This window comes from Dermacentor variabilis, chromosome 11 (assembly GCF_050947875.1).
Source record: "Dermacentor variabilis isolate Ectoservices chromosome 11, ASM5094787v1, whole genome shotgun sequence".
Taxonomy (NCBI): Eukaryota; Metazoa; Arthropoda; class Arachnida; order Ixodida; family Ixodidae; genus Dermacentor; species Dermacentor variabilis.
This window is the reverse complement of record NC_134578.1, coordinates 82,401,204-82,422,306: the sequence shown is the minus strand read 5'-3', so window position 1 is coordinate 82,422,306 and position 21,103 is coordinate 82,401,204. Positions and strand designations below refer to the sequence as shown.

Below are 21,103 nucleotides of genomic sequence, written 5' to 3'. Positions count from 1 at the left end.
TGCGAAGTAAAACAAAAACACTCAGACATTCGGTTTGTGTGTTTTATTATTTCTCTAAACTTTGATTCGTCTATTCAAGCAACAGACTACAAAAATAACAGATGTTGCCTAAAATAATTCTCGAGGTCACGTGTCACTAGTAGCGACATCACAGCACAAACACGTGTACATAGGCATACTAGCACGTGTACTAGCATGTCATCCTCCAGATTGGAGCGCGGCGACAGCGAGGAGAAGGGCAAACAGCGTTCGATTTGGAATTTCAGATTTTTCCGCGGCGCATAGCAATGTAATATTTAGCAGACATGATCGTTAGCCCACATTGTATGCTCTGTTTTTGTCAGCTCAAAATGAGCAGACTTGGTGAGGGGCCCTTTAAACGTTGCCTTGTGTGCATAATTGCTGTTTGTCTGTTAGAGAAGGTTAGCATTGTCATTACCTCACACAACACATTGCATCGTGACCGAAGTGTTAAACTTTAATTGAATTATAAGGCTGTACGTGCAAAACCAGGATCGGATAATCAGGGACGCCATAGTGGCAGACTCCAGATTTATTTTCACCCCTCGGGTTCTTTAACATGCACCTAAATCTAAGTACACGGATGTTTTTGTATTTCAGCCCCTTCGAAATGCAGCTGGTGCTGTTGGGATCGAACCCGCGACCTCGAGCAACGTTGTAGCCACAAAGCTACCATAGCGAGCACAGAAGTGTTGATTTGACGTGCTGCCATTTCCGTAGTGTCCCTACACCCATGGTAGAGTTGTCAACTCCACAAATTTGTGCAGTGTTTATTTTTCAGAAATAGTAGAGATGTACCATGCCGTACCATACCTCGAACTAAAATTTATCCAGTTTGTCCGCAACCACTGTCGTGTCTAGTAGTAGCGTTTCCTTGCCTTCTGATGTCATTATAATAAAAAAACTTAAGAGCGCTAAAAACACAAGAATGTAGAAAAAGAAACGCACACCACATGCACTCTTGTGTTTTTTCTATGTCCTTTGTGTTTTTAGCACTCTTAAGTTTTTTTTTATTATAATGCATTACCAACTAGCCCACCTATCCATCCTTTTGCATCCTTTCTTATGCCACCTTTTCCCTCTCCCACTCTCCCCCATGTATGGCAGCTGCAAGTGAAGAATGGCAATTCGCTTGCTTTCGTGACTGCGACCGTTCTACGCATTCTTTGCCTCCTCTCCCTGCCTGCTCTGTATCATTCTATCTACTCCCCCTCTGGACTTTCGCACGCTAGTAAAAAGGAAAGCACTGCAGCTTATGCTATGCTTTTGCAGGGGATCACGGATAATTACAGCTGTAAAGAGGCTAATGTGGCGATGCCTACACAGCTCCAGAGGGCATTGTGCACATACGACACGATAGAAAGGTCCAAATGAGTTTCTCGCGTCTACTTTCCTCTTTGCGACGCTCCTTCCATGCATATATGTGCTCTGAACCTGCCCACGACATGGCTTGCAAGACGGCCACAGCAGCAGCAACAGCAGTGGGAAAGTCGAAGGAAGAGCAAAAGAAGGCTGCACTTTAAGATACTTGTTTTCAATCACTGACTTTTAACCTTTTTAAGTGCAGTGGTTATCGAACATGACCACCAATTGAGAAACTTTTGAAGTGAAGCTTTCTTTGCCTCTTCCTTCGTCTTTCCTGCTGCTGTTGCTGTCTTGATGAATAGCTTATACGCAGGACGGCACTCCAATCTTTACTACCCCTACAGATGTGCTGGCTGCTGGTCTTGTTTTCTATGGAATTACACAGTGATAAAACAAATCGTATCTAAACATCCTCATGTCTTGCAACCCACGGCCACAGAGCAGCACTCGCACTCACTACAAAAACATGGTACGTCATATGTTTGCAAGGCATGTCGACTTGGAACGAATTCTGAGGACGGCACCGGTTTCGAGACACGTGGCATTAAACTAGCGGTAAATATGCGCTTTTGTTCCACTAACTTATTAAACAAAACACTATTTTACGCATTAAAACACAAAAGTAACTGAACCGCCAATGTATTTTTTTGCCCGCTTTGGGAACATCTCAGAACTGGTGTCATCCTGGGAAATCGTTTCAAGTGAACATGCCTTCCAAACTCACCAGCTACGATTATTAAAGTGTGACGCATGCCATAAAGTAATTAATTATAAAGGTAATTTGTCTCAAATGTCTTGATAATTAGTTGATGCATTTTGATTTCTCGTGCAAGTAATTTCTGCCTCTTCGAGTATTCCTGCTCAAGGACTAACTAGAATTGTGGTATCTGCCAAAGGCGATTTTTAAAAATTCTGTATGGTCTAAAAAAAAAAAAAAAGACACCCAGTATAAAGTAGTTATACCGTAGAAAATGTTGCAGGTAACAGACAACCGCAATGCAAAACGCATGAACTCTTAAGAGTGCACTACTTGCATTAATTCCACAGCATTGCATGCTAAGTAGAAAACAGAGCATAGTGCTGCTTAATCAGAAGTTAAGCAATGGAACCGCAGAGGTCAAACTACTGCAGGAGAACGCACCTTGCTGCAGTAATACTCCATCAGCGCAGCTGCAACGTACACCTGGTGGCCACTCCGAGCGTCCTCCCGCGCCTTCTTGAACACCACTCGCGCCGTCTTGATGCCCTCCGCCCTCCGTGCAAACTTCATGTACTGGACGTATGCCTGCAGAGAGCAGCAAACAGAGGTATGCCCGAGACCGGAGTATCTCGCAGCTCAGCTAGTTTGACGAGATTCCGCAGTGCGCACGCACCAAATGTGTCGACTAAGAAGGCCAGGCACTACAGTACAGTGCCTATTGCTCCCAAAGGAAGCAAATTTGCATGTTTGTTTCGCAGGTGCCTTTTGGGCTTATGTTTGCATGGCGCAGGGTCATGTGGCTCGAAAAGAAACCACGGACGACAGAAAAGTCGCCGCTAATGCCAGGTGGTCAAGGTTGGAAGTGGCGACGCCACCCACATAGCCATGGTTTAGCACCTACCAAGGCCCACATGAATGCTCATAAAGATGGTCCATCTTGCTTTTCGTTTGTTCATTGCGTGATACCAACAATCAATGCTTTTGTTTGTTCTTGGGGTTTCTCTTTAATGTTTTACTTCTTATTCAGGTTTGATGTTTTGTGTGAGCTACGACAGGTGTCCCTACTGCGCTGCATGCGTTGAAGGATCCGACAATAGGCTACATATGTACTAACGAGATATTTGTTTCTGCTGCATAGACAATAAACAACTATGATTCCTCAAATATGTTTAGCTTGCAATCAACTGGCCCTTATATCGACAGGTCGACCACGCACTCGTTGCTCGTGTTGCACCGAGTATGGCCCCTCGGGTGCACGAAGAGCGGTTTTCTTTTACAGCCACAGTTCACTTTGCGGCAAGATGCCAGATTGCCATGCAACCCTGCTCCCTTTGTAGACATATACGGCCAGGTGCGAATGTCCCGCCTCGCTACAGGCTGTTTCAATTACCGTCAAATTTGCTACAGAGGCACCATTCCGTGGTGCATTTGGTTTAGTACCACGTCTGGTGGCACTACCCGGCTGTTTTGTAACCAAGGTGATTTGCAACAGCATACCTGCAGTGATGCGGAACTGAAACAGTAATTGCCTCAGTGAAAGGGACGGTGCTGACACCTGTCACATCTACAACTAAACCCTGCATAAACTGTACTTTGGCGCATTATAATCAGATGCCGCTGCACTACCACTGTTAAAAAAAAAACCACGCTCTTCTTCACGTATCTCGACAGTCAATGCATAATTCAGACTTACTTTGGATGAAAGAGGCAGCCACTAAAACCAAACGTGGCAAGCTGAAAAACATGCATAGCAACATGCTTTTCCTGTGCTAAGCTTGTGCACAAACAATCAAGTGGTTTACATGGTAAATCCCTTATAGTTGGCTTCCTTATTCTTGTATGTGCTGTATAACACAGCAACAACATGAAACAGAGGGCTTCGACGCAGATGCTCTATGCAGCCTCGGACCAGACTATTCTGCAGAAGTAATCAAGCACTGTTAAAGTCAAACACCGATAAAGCTCAGCTAAGAAGCTGCGTTGCACAGGTGAAACTAAGACAGTTCAGTACACACGTTTTTTTATATAGAGTGTGGTTGTTATAGCAATATTTAAACAGTGACTTCTACCAATGAAGTATGTTTTGTTATTCAAAAATGTCTTGTAATTCAGATGCTTGACGAGTGTTTCTAGAGATATCCATTAGTTTGTCTTAAGATCCAGCCACCTACACAAAGCACGAGTTAACCAACTCATTGATGAAGTTAAGAGTTTGACAGAAAACTGTCTGTTCAGGTGAAAGCATGACTGAAAGATTGTCACAGCCCAAGCAAAAAAGAAAAACTTTCCATGTTTCAGTTTCCACACAGAAACTTGGTTCGCAAGATGAACAAGGGTTCTTTATGAAGCCTGAAATAATAGGCTTTTTTCGTTTTGACTTAGTCAGTGACCCAACCTTTCAATTGTGGTGTAACGAACTGCAGCACGCCTCCTCACCAGTGTTGGGTCGATGTCTGGAATTTCAATGAACTTGTTGTACACTTGGTGAACCTTGTCGTGCTTCATACGACTCTGCAGAAATGAAAAAGAAAAGGCAGTAGCTATTAAGGCGCAGACTCAAGTCTCAGAGCAGTGTCACAAGTTATCCAAGCGCCAAAATTTTGGCATAGATACACGCATGCTTGGATATCTATATACTAAAGTTTTTCCAGAGTTCCTGCAAATCCGAAGCTAACAGTCTGCAAGTCCCTCATGAGACCTAAACTTGAGTTTGCCTTCCTTTTGGGGATCCTACTAACGACACTTCAATTCATTGCTCTCAAAGTGGTTCAGAATCAGGCTGCTTGTCTTATATATATTGATTATTGCCATACCACCAGTGCCCCTATATGAAGGCTAATTTTGTTGCTACACAAATTGTCATCATGCCATAGCCGTTCGCATCTGTGTCCCCTGAACCTTACCATACTAGCCTAGTTTTCAAAGACGAGCTTTTGTTTGAGCTATTACAGAAACGTATCATGCTGAAAAATCATTGCTTCAATGTTGTTGTTGCCGTGTGTCACATTAATGCATACAGTTGAACCTTATTATAGTGAAGTCACATCGGACATGAAGATGGCTTCGTTATATCCAATGTTTATTATAAGCCTATATTTGTGATATGCTGATATCGGCTAGTAACGTTTTAGATTGCCTTCAACATATCCAATCGTTTGTTGTATCCATATTCATTACAACAAGGTTCGATTGTTCTTTGACTCTTCTCACCCCAGAACTAGCAGTGATTGGAACCACCTCCCTGCGTCAGTCGCTGCCGTCACCGACACTGTCACCTTCAAAAATCCTGTCACTGAAACTTTACGATTACCACTCCTCTCTGTAATGCCCCCATGGCCTTGAGAATAATATTAATCGTTGACTCAGTAGATTGCTCCAAACCAATAATGGCCAGTTCCGCGTACCAGTAAAAGTCTGCCATGCCAAGCGTTCTGCTGAATCGCACCGTTTTTATAGTTTGTTGTCCAACCACAACTGATATCAAGAACTGACAGAATGCAGCAATGAATGGGCAGATGCTATGTGTGCTCTTCTTAAATGAGGCGCCGATGCATCCACATGCAGGCCTCTATATTACCACACGAACGTGTGTAAAAGCCACATCTGTGTAACGACCGCAACCCTAACACGACAGCCCAGAATTTGGAGAAAGAAAATTCCAATCGAGATGCAATCGCGTTCAGCGCAGTCTTGCGCACAGCGTAATTTGGCGCACCGCAGTGAGAACTTCATTTCGACCTCTGATGTCCGTATTCCTCCGTGGCAATGATAGCAGTGGCAGCAATAACTAAGGCGAGTAGCCAACTCTGCCGCATGCATGAATGAATGAAATAATAAATTCATCACGACAGCCTTCCCTTTACATTAATCGGTAGGCGATCACCGATTGTTGCAGTGGATTTCATACTCGTAGTGGGAAAAATTTCCTGTTTCGTGTAAGGGCCACATCTCGTCAAAATCACGGAAAAAAAAGTGCAGCCCACACAAGTCTGTACGGTACACAGCGCGCCTTACAAATCATTACGTTTTGTATGAGCGCAGCTACTATTTTTGCTGCCTGCGTTACATTTGCACTGCTGGTCATGCTTGCGTTGCATTCTGGTTAATGCGAGTGATTGAGGCTAAGGCGAGGTTAAGCATGTTTTCTTTCGACAATGGTTCAACTGGCACACACCAAAGGACGCCGGTGACAACAGCCACGGCAGCAACCACTAAGCACTCGACTTTCTCCAGCATACTGTCACGACGCCACGTATGCATGTGGATGTTATGCCGATCTACAAAAACAAGCCTTCTGGTGGCTAAGGCAATCTTCTACTCCATACACGCACCTCTTCGAAGTCCGCGTAGGCAAAGTAGAGGAGGGTGTTCTTCCGCAGCAGAGTGGTGGTCGCACGCTCGTAGATGGCAGCAGCCTCATCCGAGAAGAGCTTGCCGGCGTTCAGGTCCCCTTTGTCAGTGAGCAGCTTGCTGGACTGTTCAAGGAACAGGGCCGCCTCGTACCAGACGTCCGGGTGGTGGCCCAGGCACAGCAGGCACTGCTCGTACGCAAACATCACTGCGGGCACACAAGAAAGCCAGGCGGGGGTGCATCGCTTTTTTAATTTCCATCGTGCAGTCAGTCAGCCAGGCTGAACGGCAATCACTGCAGCGTGCGGCAATTTGTGGAGTACGCACTATTGCCCACTCACTATTTGACGAAGTGCCGTGGCTGTATAGAGCGAGAAGAATCGGAGGAACGAAGGAGCTTGAGTTTTAGTAATGGCCATATAGGGCAAAAAAAAAAATTATTTTGATTCAATGGTGAGATTTTACATGCCGGGACCACAACACGATTATGAGGCATGCTATAACGGGGGACCTCTGGATTACCGTAATTATTTGATTACATGGTGATCAGGATTACAGGGCAAGGGTGCTGTTGGGGGACCCAAGGAAAAGGAAACAAGTATGCGCACTAATATATACATGTATATATATCAGGCTCAACGAGAATTGCCAAATATACTAGATTAGAAGTAACAAAGCCAAAACGCAAAATTGTGAGTGTGAAATAGGGGAGAGTGAGCTTCAACACGCGGAGTGTGGGTTATATGAAAATTTTGCCTTTAGGTGTCTTCATGGTGCAGTGAATTTAGCCTTATAGTGTGGCTCGATGGCATTACGATGTGCACCGCTGCAAAGCCGCACTATAAGGAGAAACTTGCACTGCCGTGAAGCCACACCCGAAGACGAAATTTGCATATAGCTCGCACTCCACCTTTGCCGTTTCTCATATATAAGGCGAGGGGTGACTTCGAGACTAAGTATTCTGGAAAAGAACCTCACCTCATATTCAAATAAATACGGTAATGCTGACCACCTGGGGTTCTTTAACATGCACCATAATCTAAGGACACGAGCACTTCGACCCCACGTAAGTGCAGCCACTGCAGCCAGAATCGAACCTGGGCCTCAATCTCAGCAATGCAACTCTAAAGCGTCTGGATTAACATGGCGAGTAGCCATATAAGGCCAACAGACAGTGAAGTCAAGGAAACCATAAGCGAAATCAAGTGTTTTCTTTTTTAATTAAAATGCGAACAAAATGAGTTGCGGTTAAATCTGCCATAAACTTATATTCCCTACAAAAGAGAATGAAGTTGGAAGATAAGACCATTTCCAGATGGTGGGCGCCGAACCCACAACCTCCGCATGATGCGTGCAATGCTCTACTAATTGAGCTACAGTTAGCGGCCGTTTCCCTGTCCAATTTTTACATAGGTGTATTTTATACAACTCAGACTTGGCAGTGTCGGCCATCACCGCTCACAACCGTGGCAGCAGATGTGGAACGTCCCTTTAATCGCAGGTACATGTGACAGCTGCGGAGCAGGCCGCAGGCCAACAAACCGTCATACCATATTTACTCGCACAATAAATGCATTTTCATAATGAATGCATCCCCCAGTTCATAATTTACAAAAAAAAAAGCGTGTTCTTTCTCTTCCTCGCATAGCGATCGCACCGCATTTACTGCTGTGAAGTAGGATGACTTAAAAGGGTATGAATGCGAGCTAGTCGGTACGAATTCTTGGTAAAAACAGCCCAAAGCAAACACGGACAAGGGAGGAGCACGGGACGAGCGCTGACAGCCAACTACTAGGGTTTATTGCGCGCATACACAAATATACCTACGAAAAAGAGGGGGAGTTCTGCTAACTTGTACTCCATCTGCATTGTCAGTGCTTGTTTTGGGCTGTTTTCATCCATGTGAAGTAAGAGACACAGGGTGCGATTCAGCATCCGGTACAGTGTCGGACACGCCAAAACCCAGCGCCAGATCGGACATTTATGCCCACCAGGTGTCTGATCCGGCGCTATGGCACAACAAAATACCTTGGACCCAACTGCCATTCCATTGCATAGGACATTGTATCGGACACTGTATCGGGCGCTGTATCGGATGCTGAATCGTACTGTGTCTCCCGACTTTCTAGAGTGGCCACGTAAAAAAAATCACTCAAAATTTTACTGTGCATAATGAATGCACCGCCAACATTGCAAAAATTTTTCAGGAACCAAGTGTGATCATTACGCGAGCAAATATGGTGCATGTATGCTACTTCAAGGCATCAAGGCTACCATAACCAAGGGCTTTGCCATGCAATGAGCAAGAAGAATCAGAGGAACCACAAGACTTCCACTTACACCTGTACTTTTCTTTATTAAAAGCATAAAGGTTATCCCAATATAGTAATCTACACCCACATTTAATTACGTTATTCAATAAATGCTGCTAATTTCCTTTATGCTAAGCTTAGCTTCATCATCTGTCAGCTACACATGGTTGTTGCCAATGCCTGTTTGCAACGAAACCTAAAACCACGCTGCTGTCGATCACCTAAAAATCCAACAGGAAACTTGACTTTTCATGTGCAGCTTCAAAGACATTTCATGTGCAGCTTCAATTACATTTCCTATTATTTCGGTTGAACATCCTTGATGATGTAATATGTGTAGAAAGGGGTACAAATTTCTATGCTACAAAGCAACCAGGCTTGCCCGCTCAAAGCAAATCAATTTCTGCTACTATAAGTGACATGCAAACGATTATATGTAGCTGTCATTGGTGAAGAGGAAGTTGCTGTGACAACACGCAAGAGCTAAGTAATGAGATTACTGTGCAATTTAGTATCGCATAAAATATCTCAAACAGCAGACAAATCCTGAAAGTATTTCAATGCATTTAAACGAGTACTACTGGCACACAATGCTTGAGGCTGTTTTTGGTGCCTAATCAGTAGCTATTGACCCAGTAATCACGGTAAAGAAACTTTAGTCCAGCGCACGACGATTGTATGATTATGCGCTCATACGTTGCACCCAGTTGCAGTTTCAATTTCGAAGAGCACTTCGTGCCCCATGACTATCATCACTATTAAGCAAATTCTATCACTAAATAGCCCTGAACAAGACATGTTAAACAGTGCAATTTCTTGGGTGCGGAAGGGGAGTGAATTCATAAAATTTAATTTTGTACTAGTTCTGTCTAATTACAAGCACCACTTCTTACGAAAAAGGGAGTACAACCATCATGAACAGCTCACCTCGCTTCGTGATGAGGGCATGGTCATCTGTCCTGAGGGGATTGCTTTTCTCCCAAGCAATGTATTTTTTCCATAGCTCCACCTACAAGGTGCAAGTAGGTGAGTTTTGGCACTCAACAAAATATTTGAGAACACAGTGTCGGCCAGAGCCGAATAGATTTTTATTAAGATCACAGATCACAGATGACGGTTAAAGCACAGATTCTTGCTTCAACCGTCATGAGTAAGTTTGGCATACAAAGTTAAACGAAACATGGCCCACAATAGATGTATGGGTTGTTATGCAAACTGGCTCAATTTGGTTCCTCGTTGAAAGAATGAAGTCCCCATGCTTGCACATTCATGTTATCAGATCCAGTGTCACGTTTGTGTGCTGTCTTTATGCTTCCAATTTTTGTGCTGGTAACGTTTGTTATGAATCGGATCCAAAGCCCCGCCACCTAGTTAGTGATAGCACCTCGTAGCGGCCCTGGCTAATGCGTACAGCAGTCTAAGTTTCATATATTCATGTATGTGGGCTATTCAAATCTTATTACTGTTTTTTACCATCTGTATTTCCCCTATGGGAGCAATATACAGTATGCAATATGCAACATGCAATATGATACTGCCTTTCTCTGCACCACCAAGCAGCCAAAACATCTGAACTTATAGACTTATCCAGATTACGCAGCTTCAAAATGCACTGAAAACAAAGCAGACCGACCAAAATGTTGAAGTTTGTCTGAGTTAACCTCCTCAAACTGGTTTGCCATGATTTCCAAGAAAACAATTGCACAAGACAAAGATGCAGTAAGGCAACATGTGTAGTTGTCTAACAAAAACATGTAAGCCTGCCACCATCTCTTACTTAGAAAACAACGCTTGGCAGGGAGCCTTTGTCGGACAAAGCTGAATGCTCCAGAAAACTTGCATGGCTGCATCTATTCACACATGCAAGTTGCAGCCATTGTCCCTGCAACCCCAACTGTTTTACGAGCTATCATAATATTCGAAGTGGTTTGCCTTCTTAGTCAAAGGATGTAGTACTACAGGAAACCTACAGCTATAAAAGCCGTCATCAATACCAGGTGGCTGTTTCACTTATCCACGGGAAGCCCATAATTTTAACCCTAGGGCAGCAAATGGTGCAAAATTAATTTTTCAATGCTCTAGATTGACATAAGGGCATAGTAGTAATTATGAGTGCCATTCATCTCTCTTTCCTCAGGCAAAACAGAAATAAGAATTAAGGCAATAAGAAGTGAATCAGAATTAGAATCAAGTCCGCATTGCCACAGGCCAACTGCATGTTGAAACAGAAAAAATGCAAAGCTAACGATTGAGTGTAGTCTCAGGACAAGGATAACGGGGCCCGTGGCTGGGGAGAGAAAAGGCACGTAAGAAGGCACACAAGAAGGCACACAAAACTTTTCTTGTGCAAAGGCCTCTTTCCAACAGTAAGATGTACTGCCTTTGTAAAAAGCAGCGGCTCACACAAACTCCACAATACTAACACCTGGCACCTGCAAAAACAAAAGCTTTGCACTTCCCTTGAAATGTTCATCGCAGTGGGCCAGAATACATCACTGTTTCCAAACAACACCTTGCAATGCGCTTTCTTCTGTGGCCTTTTCTGTATGGCTTCTCAACTTTTGCCCAGGTGCCTTCCTGATGTTTAGATGCAATTACAGTGAGCCAAGACTTAGAGTATTAACTTTCTTTATTTCTTTGTTTTGACAGTGCTGCATCACTGCAAAAGCATTATTGTGTATAGAGCAAGCCAGCATTTATTGCAGTTCAGCAGTTCTGCAGGTACATTACTCCTGTTTTCAATAAACTAGAGGAAATGTGGATACTACTTATCTAGCTAGTGATATGACCTAACCTCACAGGGATGTTTCTGTGGGATGAAACATAATTAAAACCAGTGCGCAAACACACAGACTAAGGAAAGAGGTCAACGCTAGATGAAACCTAATGTGGAGGGCAAAAATTATGTTGTTGAAGAGGTACCTAGTTCATTGTTATGATAAAAATAAATAAAACAGCTTAGAGCACAGAATCCTTTGTCACTGTAGCAGGGGGACTCAACCATGTTCCTGCTTCATTTCTGCAGAGCTTAAATAATGGCTGTACGTCCAGGACACAAATCTTGCAGCAACAGATTGAATCTATCTGACAACATTAATGCACTTCTTTGCATCCAATTTCATTGTGCTCCAATCACGGTGGGAGATAGTACTCCAGTGAACTGAAACCTTATTGTGCTGTGTGTTTCACCTTCGCTCTGCCCTCTATCAAAATTACGCACCTTTACTACTACTATTGCCAAGCGCCATGAATGGGCGAGGAATGGGCAAGCACAAAGATGGTTGTGGCAAGTTGAAAATGAATTAATGAAAGAAACAATGAATGAATGAATGAATGAATGAATGAATGAATGAATGAATGAATGAATGAATGAAACACACCTGCTTTGCTTCTTCAGGTGTCCCCTGTGGTGGGACAGATGGCGAGTTCTTGTTAAGCCCTCGGGTGACTGCTTCGTACTCCTTGGCAACGCGCCGTGCATTCATATACTCTCGGCTACGGTCAGAGATCATCTTCTCTGCAATCAGCATGTTGATGCCCTGCACACAGTTGCGCCAACACGTTTACTTTCCATTGCAAAAACCTTACATAGACTTCCTCCAATACGCGTCAAATGCTGGTTAAAAAGGAAAAAGAGACATATAAACTGTTCTCCCGGCTAAACAAATGTCTCCTCTGTGCCCAAATTTCGGCTGGAGGTAGTATTTCTCTAGTGTCAATGTGCTATGTGCTCACACCAGGATAGTCCCAGTCAAAAGTCGCCTTTATCTGAAACGACCCGCTTTAACACATGCGCAATGGTGGCGCCATCTCTTGATGGAAACGTAATGCGCAACACACTGAAGAGACACCTGTTGGCAGCGTTTGGCATCACAATTTCATATGTGGTTTGTTTCTTAAGTGGATGCGAGCATTAAAAACAGAAAGAGTGTGTACACATTTGTGCACATGCACGTGCACAAATGTGTGCATGTGCTCATGGTATAATTAAGTGTCAATGTTACAGGGTTGTTTACCCTTAGGAGAAACACTTTGTTAGTAGCCAAGCAGACGTCACAGTGTAAATTTTTACAGAGTAATTACAGAGTAATTTTTCTCTAATACATATCTTCTGGATGTGTCACACTAGGCACATCATTCCCTTACATTAGAAGATGCTAAAATTATACCATACTGTATACTCGGGTGTTTCACCTGTGATTGGGCAATGTTTTACGCAATATGTGGCACTTCAAGCGCCCTTCAAACGCATCACTTGTATTTGAAATCTGCGAAATAAACTTAGAAGCCCCAGGAAAGCTTTCACACTTTAATATTGTTTGGAATTTGAAAAGAACCTAAAATGTACTAGAAGGGTGTGCTGAGTGTAATGCTAAATATATCCCAAAATTGGTCATCACACCGAAAAGGTGCAGCTTCACCCAAAAGGCAAAGTATCGATTGCAATAGCAAATTATACTAGACAGCTATACAAAGCAAGGATAGTAGTTTTATTGGCCGTATAAACCTGTAAACATTCGCTTACTAACTAAAGTAACAAGCATAATGTCACATGCACACGAGCAAACATGAACGCACCTCAGTCAATGAAAGCGGAAACTTGCTGTCAAAATGCTGGAGTGAGGAAGCGTGGCAGCAGTAGCAAGCAAATTTACCTTCGTGCTGCTTCTCGGCTCAAAGCATACTAAGTGTCGAACATAGAGTACACACGAAGCTATCAGCACTCGCCGTCTGTGCCCATCGCAGATTGCTTTCAAGATTGGCCTTGCATGGCCGCATGTGGTAGCACCATACACTGCAGCCACTGCAATAGAATGCTTCCCCCCAGTGACTTGCACACAACAGAAGATGGAACAATTCTTCCCCGCTTTCCACCCTTATGCATGCAAGATTTAGCCGCCGTCGTTGACTCACCCTCGCACATACAGCATACGGCACGAGGTGACAGTGTCATCGCCCTTGGACTTCATACCAAACATCACGGCGATGCCAACGGCAAAGTTTCCACATAATTGCTATCGCAATGAAAAACTAGCAATATAGTTGTGAAGACACAACAACTCTGCAGAGATGTGTCAGTATTGTGGCTGTAAAATTGTGGGGTTTTACATGCCAAAACCACTTTCTGATTATGAGGCCTGCCGTAGTGGAGGACTCCGGAAATTTGGACTGCCTGGGGTTCGCTAATGTGCACCTAAACCTAAGTACACAGGTGTTCTCACATTTTGTTCCCATCGAAATGCAGGCGCCGTGGCCGGGGTTCGATCCCGCGACCTCGTGCTTAGCAGGCCAACACCATAGCCACTAAGCAACCCCGATAAAAGAACGAAACTACACAAAAAGCAGTTACGAACCAAACGAGATTATGCCCACTGCTGTTGAAAAGGTCTCCCTCTTCAACAGCAACACAAGCAACATCGCCTCTTTCATGTTTGCTTATAGCATCCGACACAGCACACTGTACCTGTTCATAATTGATGTACTCTTTCCAGAGTTGCTCGATGTTCATCATGGGATTGATGATGCCTCGCTGGTAGACCTTGCGTACGGCTGTTATGCGCTGATTCTCTGCGTACGACCCCACCGCCTCCCTGCGTAGGAACAGAGTGAGCAATGACAACGGGGTGTTTTTTCTTTTTTTGTCACAGAAGTGCCTGCTATTGTGCAAGCAAGGAAGAGGGCATAAAATGAATTAAGACATCAAGCAGAAAGCATTAAAGAGACACTTAAGGGCAAAATGGCAACGCTGAGTCATTTTAGAGTGTTAAGTATTCTTCAAGTTCCCATTTTGATTATGTAACAAAAGAAGGTTGACAATTACTGAACAAAATAATGGCTCAGCTTTCCTTTCTTGAATTTTGCATCGAAACCTCACTGCCTGCACGTCAGCATGACATCACATATTTTAAACTGTTTTCTCGTTTTCAGGTCGTTCTGCCAGAGGAAAAGTTTAAAACTCGCCAAGTTGATTATCTGGTTCTTGCAGGATTCGATACAGTCCTCTTTCACAGATAAACAATTAACTGGATCCAAGTGCACACTGTTTTAAATCTATAAAATTGCAGCAAATTAGTGTGAGAACTTCAGCATGCTGCCACCACTCATCTATCATTTTTGCATCTTTTCTGCCTTACCAAGCCTCCTCCGTTTTGCTATTGCAGAAGCATAATTTACTAATATAGAAGTTGTAGTTTTTCTCAGTGTAACTTTAATATTTGTGCTTAACAGATGACACGAGATGCATGCAAAGAAGAGACAAACAGAAGGTGGACTAGGTATGACCACCAAGAAAGGTCTACATTCCGTCACCATCTTGTTATTAATGTTATCGCTTTTTTGTGCACTGTCCTTTTCAGAAGCACTGCCCCCAATAGCAAAACGTCACACGCCATAAATAGTTTTAAAATTACTTTAGAAACTTATGCTAGCTGTTTGTACACATTCATTATTGTAATCATTTGAAACAGTAACATGTAAAGACACATTAAATCCGATCCCGACTCTGTGACCAGTTATGGGACATCTCCACAGTTCATACGAAATGGAACGTGGCAGATATAAGGCTATTGGCCATGCATTTTCTTTAATTATGGAGTTTCACATCACAAGACTAAAATCTGGTGACAAGAGCCATTATAATTGAGGCTTGCAAATTAATTTTGACCACCTACGTTTGCTTAACGTGCAGTCAAGGCTACATGCATGAAGGTGTTTGCATTCCACCCACACAGAAATGCAGCTGCTAAAACAAGTAGCTGAACCCGTAACCTCAAGTTAAAGACTATTGCCATGAATGACCGTAAATAAAGGTGGAAAGTGGTTGACAGGTTCCATAACTAGGCAACAAGAGTAACATTCTGGAATCGTATTATTCTTATGCAACTGCAATTTCGAACTTGCCTTGCAGAGTGCACACCAGGAGTTGACTTTCTTCTGTTCTTCAATAACTAATTCTAGAGCGTTTACTTAAAGTTATCTAGATACCTCCTGAATCCATTAATCAAAATTTTATTGGTGACTTTTTTGCATTAAGTGGCTGAAAGAGGTTTTATTATTCAGATAATTTTTTCCAGAGGAAATGCAGTACATGGACAGTTTTAATGTGCATGTGTGAAAAGACTGCAGAAAGCAAAGACCTCGTTAAATGCACCAGGTAGGAAACAGGTGCAGATTCAGGCAAAGCACAACACCAACAAGTTAACGCTCAGATACATTCAACATCACCTCTTATATAAGACATAATATCAATGCTGCAAAGTAAACAAGCTTCAGGAAACTACAGCAGAAGCATCGCTACAGCCAAGGCAACAAATATCATGCTCTACATACATTCTTTTCCATTTATAAACAAGGTTTTTGCAAACTATTGCTGCGTCCATCACAACTGTCATTAGCTAGCGATTGCATTTAGATCACCATACATGTCAATCACACACCGTTACCCACCATTTTGCAAGTTCACAAAAATGACAAAATCAATTCATTAAATTATGGGGGTTAATATTCCAAAGCCACATGCAATGAGAGATACTGTAGCAGGGCCCTCCAGATTTCGATTTTAGCCACCTGGGGTTCTTTATCGTGCACCTAAATATAAGTGCCACAAGTGTTCTTGGATTCCACCCCTAACGGAATTGTGGCCTTATGCCCAACCGCCGAACACCACAGCTACCGAGAGCCACCGCAGCGGGGTCCCCAAAAATGAGTATTGCGACTTCCATCTCTTGGGCTTTCGTTGATTCGCAAGTGCAAACCAGCATGAGAATGTTGGGCAAACATTTACTTTATTTGTGAAAGCACAGAAGGCATGCACAAGTGACAAGTAATCACCACAGCCAGCAGTGGTAGGTCGTGAACAATAAAACAAATAGTATGACGATGTGGTGAATGCAATCTTCTATGCAGCCCACACTTTAAAAGAACACAATTGTCTCTCAAACAAAGAAATATCAATAGAGTGCTGACAGGCATTGACCAAGCGTGCAGCCTTATTTCCCTTAATAACTTCTCGCATTATAACTCGGTGTTTGCTCACAATGGCACTCTTTCTGCCACTAGGAACACCCACAAAAGCTGCAGCTGTCTGCTAAGCAGACTTTGCATACACGTTTCGCATGCTCCCTCAATCTGCCATCAACCCTCACAAACAAGTCTTACAGTAGCAACAAACCAAAATGCCATCAATAAGAAATTTCAGCCTGTCTGTACGCGTATTACTGTTCATGGAATGCCAGCATAAAGGAGACGCAAGCAGAACTCAGTCATTCGTAGCAACAATAGTTCTGGGTAACCTAGTTGAACTCAGGAATCACAAGATGGTGCTACCAGTTCTCGCACCTGCGCATCCAGTACTATATGGCAAACAGCGACGTGCATACAGACAGCTCAGAACACTCTCACGAATGCACGCCATAGCTCACAAGCCAGTCAAGCGTGAGGAGACCCCGAATGAGACAACAGTCATCAAAGTACACCATGCGCACATTCATACAACAGACATAACATAAAGGAGAGAGAGAGAACAGTGCTGCCCTCTGCCTTCTGCACTGGACGCTTACACGCTCTTGAGGAAGTTGATGTAGTCACTCCAGACGGGGTACGAGAGAATGTCCATGCCCATCTTGTCGAGCGCAAAGTCGTATGCCTGCGCCATCTTCTCCCTGTTGTCATTAACGAGAGGAATGGCAGAACATATAATATCATGCGTAATGGCCCCGACAAATTGATGTCGAAAAAAGCAAGAAAAAGAAACAGGATCATTCATCAAACTGCGAAGTTTGAAGTCTCTACAATAAAACATGCAAAAGTTTCTGAATTACCAATATAAAAAAATATCTGGTAACGCGTTGAGGAACATCTTATTTGAAAACAATGCCATCTGTTTACACACAAAGAAGCTTCAACGCAGTGGACTTCCATTGACATGAACCTAAAAATGCATTGAAAACGTCTCCATACCTTTAAGCTTATAGCAATCGTGCAGACATTACCTCACTTCAGGTGAAATTAAAGCTAAGACAATGTCTATCAGGGTTCTCATTTCAAGTGCAAAATGACCGTGCTTATTTACAGGATTTTGTGCCCACTCATAGTATTCACAAATATGCAGTCTCATCATATGACAGGCCCAAGAGGTGCACATATTAGAGAGTTTTAGAATTGGGGGCCCAAGCGGCTTGGGGACCCAAGAAAATTGCACGCCACATGTGCGCATGCGCAGAACCCAAGCCAGTCTTGGGTTCTTGCGTTCACGTTAACCCAAGACCCAAAAATCGAAAACTAGCGTGGGCCCCCAAGCCGTCTTGGGCCGCCCTCGTGGGTGACAGTGATGACGTACAGCAGATGGTCGCAGAGCAAACTTTATTTACTTCAACTGATTTTCGCCATTTCATGCGGGTGAACTCACAGTTTTTTCACAGCGCAACAACAAGAAAACACCAACTAAGAGCACTTCGCTTCGATTGGCTTTGCTTGGCTTAGAATCGCACACTTAATTCGTAATACTAACCGGTACTAACACAGTGATTATGTTTCTAATATTGTTCGCTCTTTTTGCTGAAAAATGCATTCTGTTCGCTTTCACTTGTAAGAAAAGAGGTTCCTTCTTTTTATTTTTTCCTTTCAAGCACCTTTCTATTTTCCACACTGCGGCGTCCCGAGCGCTCAACCCCAACGCTGTCTGCATTCGACCCAATCCTCAAACTCTGCTGCTCATCTAAACCCAAGAGCAACCGACGCAACGCGGCTTGGGGGCCCAGTGCCTTGCGCCCCCAATTCTAAAACTCTCTATTAACATCCCATCCCTATGACAGTGAGGATTCTCAACGTTGAGTACCTGTACGTTGGCAACGATCCCTTGGTCTCCTTGACATACGTAAGGTAGCATCTCCACAAGTCAATGTTGAGCACCTTCATGAGACAACGCTGGAACAGCTGTGAACAGGAAACATGGGAGATCATGATGATTTCTACCATCACCCCTTAAGCACAGCGCATTTACAGTCGCCACCAGTGGTAATCGAAATCAGGAGTGTGACAGAACCTATTGGGTAAGGACAGAACATGACAACCATATGAAGTCGCACCATGAAAGATTTAAGTAAGATTGACATTTTTACTCACGCATAGGAGCCCTGTTCACAACAGGATCTTTGTGTACTGATCTCCCGTGCGATAGCCAAAACGTGAGCCTAACTAAACATTTTGTGCTCAGCATTTGCCCTCACCTTTCAGTGGGAGTTGCAACTAATGCTCTTTGACAGGCTAGCTGGTTGCTAGAGCTGTGATGCATGTTACCAGCCCGATTGGACAAGACAGAGAGACCGTAGTTGGTGACAGCCAAAAAAATGCAGTAGCAAATAACATCACTGTTCAGCACAAACTTAACTTGCATAATTGGAAAAGCCAATTACATTCCTTCATTTCTCTGATGAAAGGGCAGAGCCAGACTCTTTTTCAACATAGGCATCTCTAGGGAATCGTGCTCCTTCTACTTCTTGTGTCCCGTCAAATCATGCCAATAACATGCTTCACAGTTCCTACAGCAAGCTGGCGGTGTACTCACTAAACATTAAATTTGCATTTCTTTGGACATTAAAATGGTGGAATATAAGTGGAGAAAATGAAGACCAAATTTCCCGTACTTTAATTTTGCGGCAGACTGTCCGTGCCAGTACGTGAGTACGACATCACAGATTTCAACGTATTTTTGAATATTTTGGGTCGTGTGACAAAGGCAAAGTTAGTGAGACTTTACAGGTTGCATTTCCAGTCCCCTTAAAATGCGATTTGGTCTTTCCGTAGGACAATTATCATCATTTTAAAGCTTCCTTTCCTCTCAGGCTGTTTGCCTAACTAATGCGGGCATTGACATTTTTACGGCCAGTATCTACAAGCACAGTCTGGTTGTCGTATGACATGAAAAACGTCAGCATTGTTCTCTTGATGAAGCTTGCGAAAGAGCACAACTCCACCATGCACGCCTAGCACTGTCTTCATTTGAACTACAACTGGTGTCGTCATTTGTTGGCTTAATGTGCAATGCCATAAAGTATACTTGCAAATTAGAAAAACGGTCTATTAACTAAACTCAATTAGACGCTGCTAAAATACACCATGACGAGCTGGTGCAGGAACTTCCAAGCCATGTTGCCACCAGCCTTATACTTTTGCTTCTTTTCAATCTTGCCGCACCACACCTCCAAGATAGGAGTGACAACATTGCTATTGTAGAACCATAATTTACTATTACAGCTTAAGACTCCTCTTTTGTGTCGCTTTGAACTTCACGCATGATCAACTGGGCAAAAGACATCAATGTGAAGTCATGGATTTCACTGTTTCAGCCAGATTTTCGCATGTTTCAGCCATTTTCCTGCATGAAGTAATCCAAATGGTTACCAAGTTGCCTTTTCCCACTTTCAAATGCTCCTTAACATGTAAACAGTTAGCATTTCCCAAGGAGACACTTGAAATCTGTGATGTCACGGTGAACTGGTACAGAAAGTTCAAGATGGCAGCACCCCATTTCGTTTGTACGTAGCTTCTGGATTAGCAAGCCTCAGGTTTCATTAAGACCAAGCTGGTATCACAGAAGTCTCATCTACGAACCTTGCTTAATATTTTTCTTAGGTGCCACTTTAAAGACTAAGCAATATTCTGCTTCCTATGTTGAATATAGCGTTACTGCAATTGAATAAAATGCCCGCATGAGAAAAAAGGCTGCCAATGTTGTGTACCTTTAATGGCCCCTTATGTGCCAGTTGTTGACTCCTCATATCCCAGTTATCGCATATCAGGTCTACAATAAATGCAGAGCTGACAAATGTTAACAAGAACGACAACGCATTTTGGGACAGATTTCGCCTCGAAAGTGATGCTAGGCGCAGGATGTCAAGCAACTGCGTGTGCTTTATGGTCTGGCTAGCTTCAATTTTGCAATGACAGCCCGCATATTAAAATAGTCCATTTAAAGCATGACTAGCACATTTACCTTCATTTTCTCCAATGATAATTCACAGTTGCCAGTCAAATAATTAGAGATAAGAGTTCTGATTGAACATTTAACCAGCCTAAACTAATCAAGCATTGCTTTTTACTGCTGCTTTAATGCAACTGCTTTAGATATTCTTTTTCCCAAGCAAGTAACATACCAATGAAGTTGAAATATTAAAATCGTTAAACAGTAAAGCTGTACAACGAAAAACAACAAGCTGGACAATTTGTTGAAGATTCCATCATACATTGTGCACAAGGACAAAAGCCTTTCAAAGCAGTAGTGGTAAGAAAAAGTGGTATTATCAAAATCTTTAGAGAAAGTTTTCATAATAGAGGGAGGAGTCCAAGTAAGACCCCT

The 21,103-nt window shown here is 43.2% G+C and overlaps 1 protein-coding gene across 2 annotated transcripts in view; it reads right to left on the bottom strand.

Moving 5' to 3' along the window:
* Positions 1-21,103, bottom strand: part of su(f) (cleavage stimulation factor subunit su(f)) — an 84,084-nt gene that overhangs the window by 24,316 nt on the left and 38,665 nt on the right. For both annotated transcript variants that reach the window (XM_075674333.1, XM_075674335.1), the window contains exons 5-12: positions 18,584-18,681; positions 17,307-17,408; positions 14,213-14,339; positions 12,129-12,287; positions 9,676-9,757; positions 6,418-6,644; positions 4,523-4,597; positions 2,528-2,671 (exon numbers count right to left, since the gene is read on the bottom strand). In XM_075674333.1, coding sequence (XP_075530448.1) covers positions 2,528-2,671; positions 4,523-4,597; positions 6,418-6,644; positions 9,676-9,757; positions 12,129-12,287; positions 14,213-14,339; positions 17,307-17,408; positions 18,584-18,681 — 1,014 coding nt within the window. The remainder of the gene's footprint in view (positions 1-2,527; positions 2,672-4,522; positions 4,598-6,417; positions 6,645-9,675; positions 9,758-12,128; positions 12,288-14,212; positions 14,340-17,306; positions 17,409-18,583; positions 18,682-21,103) is intronic.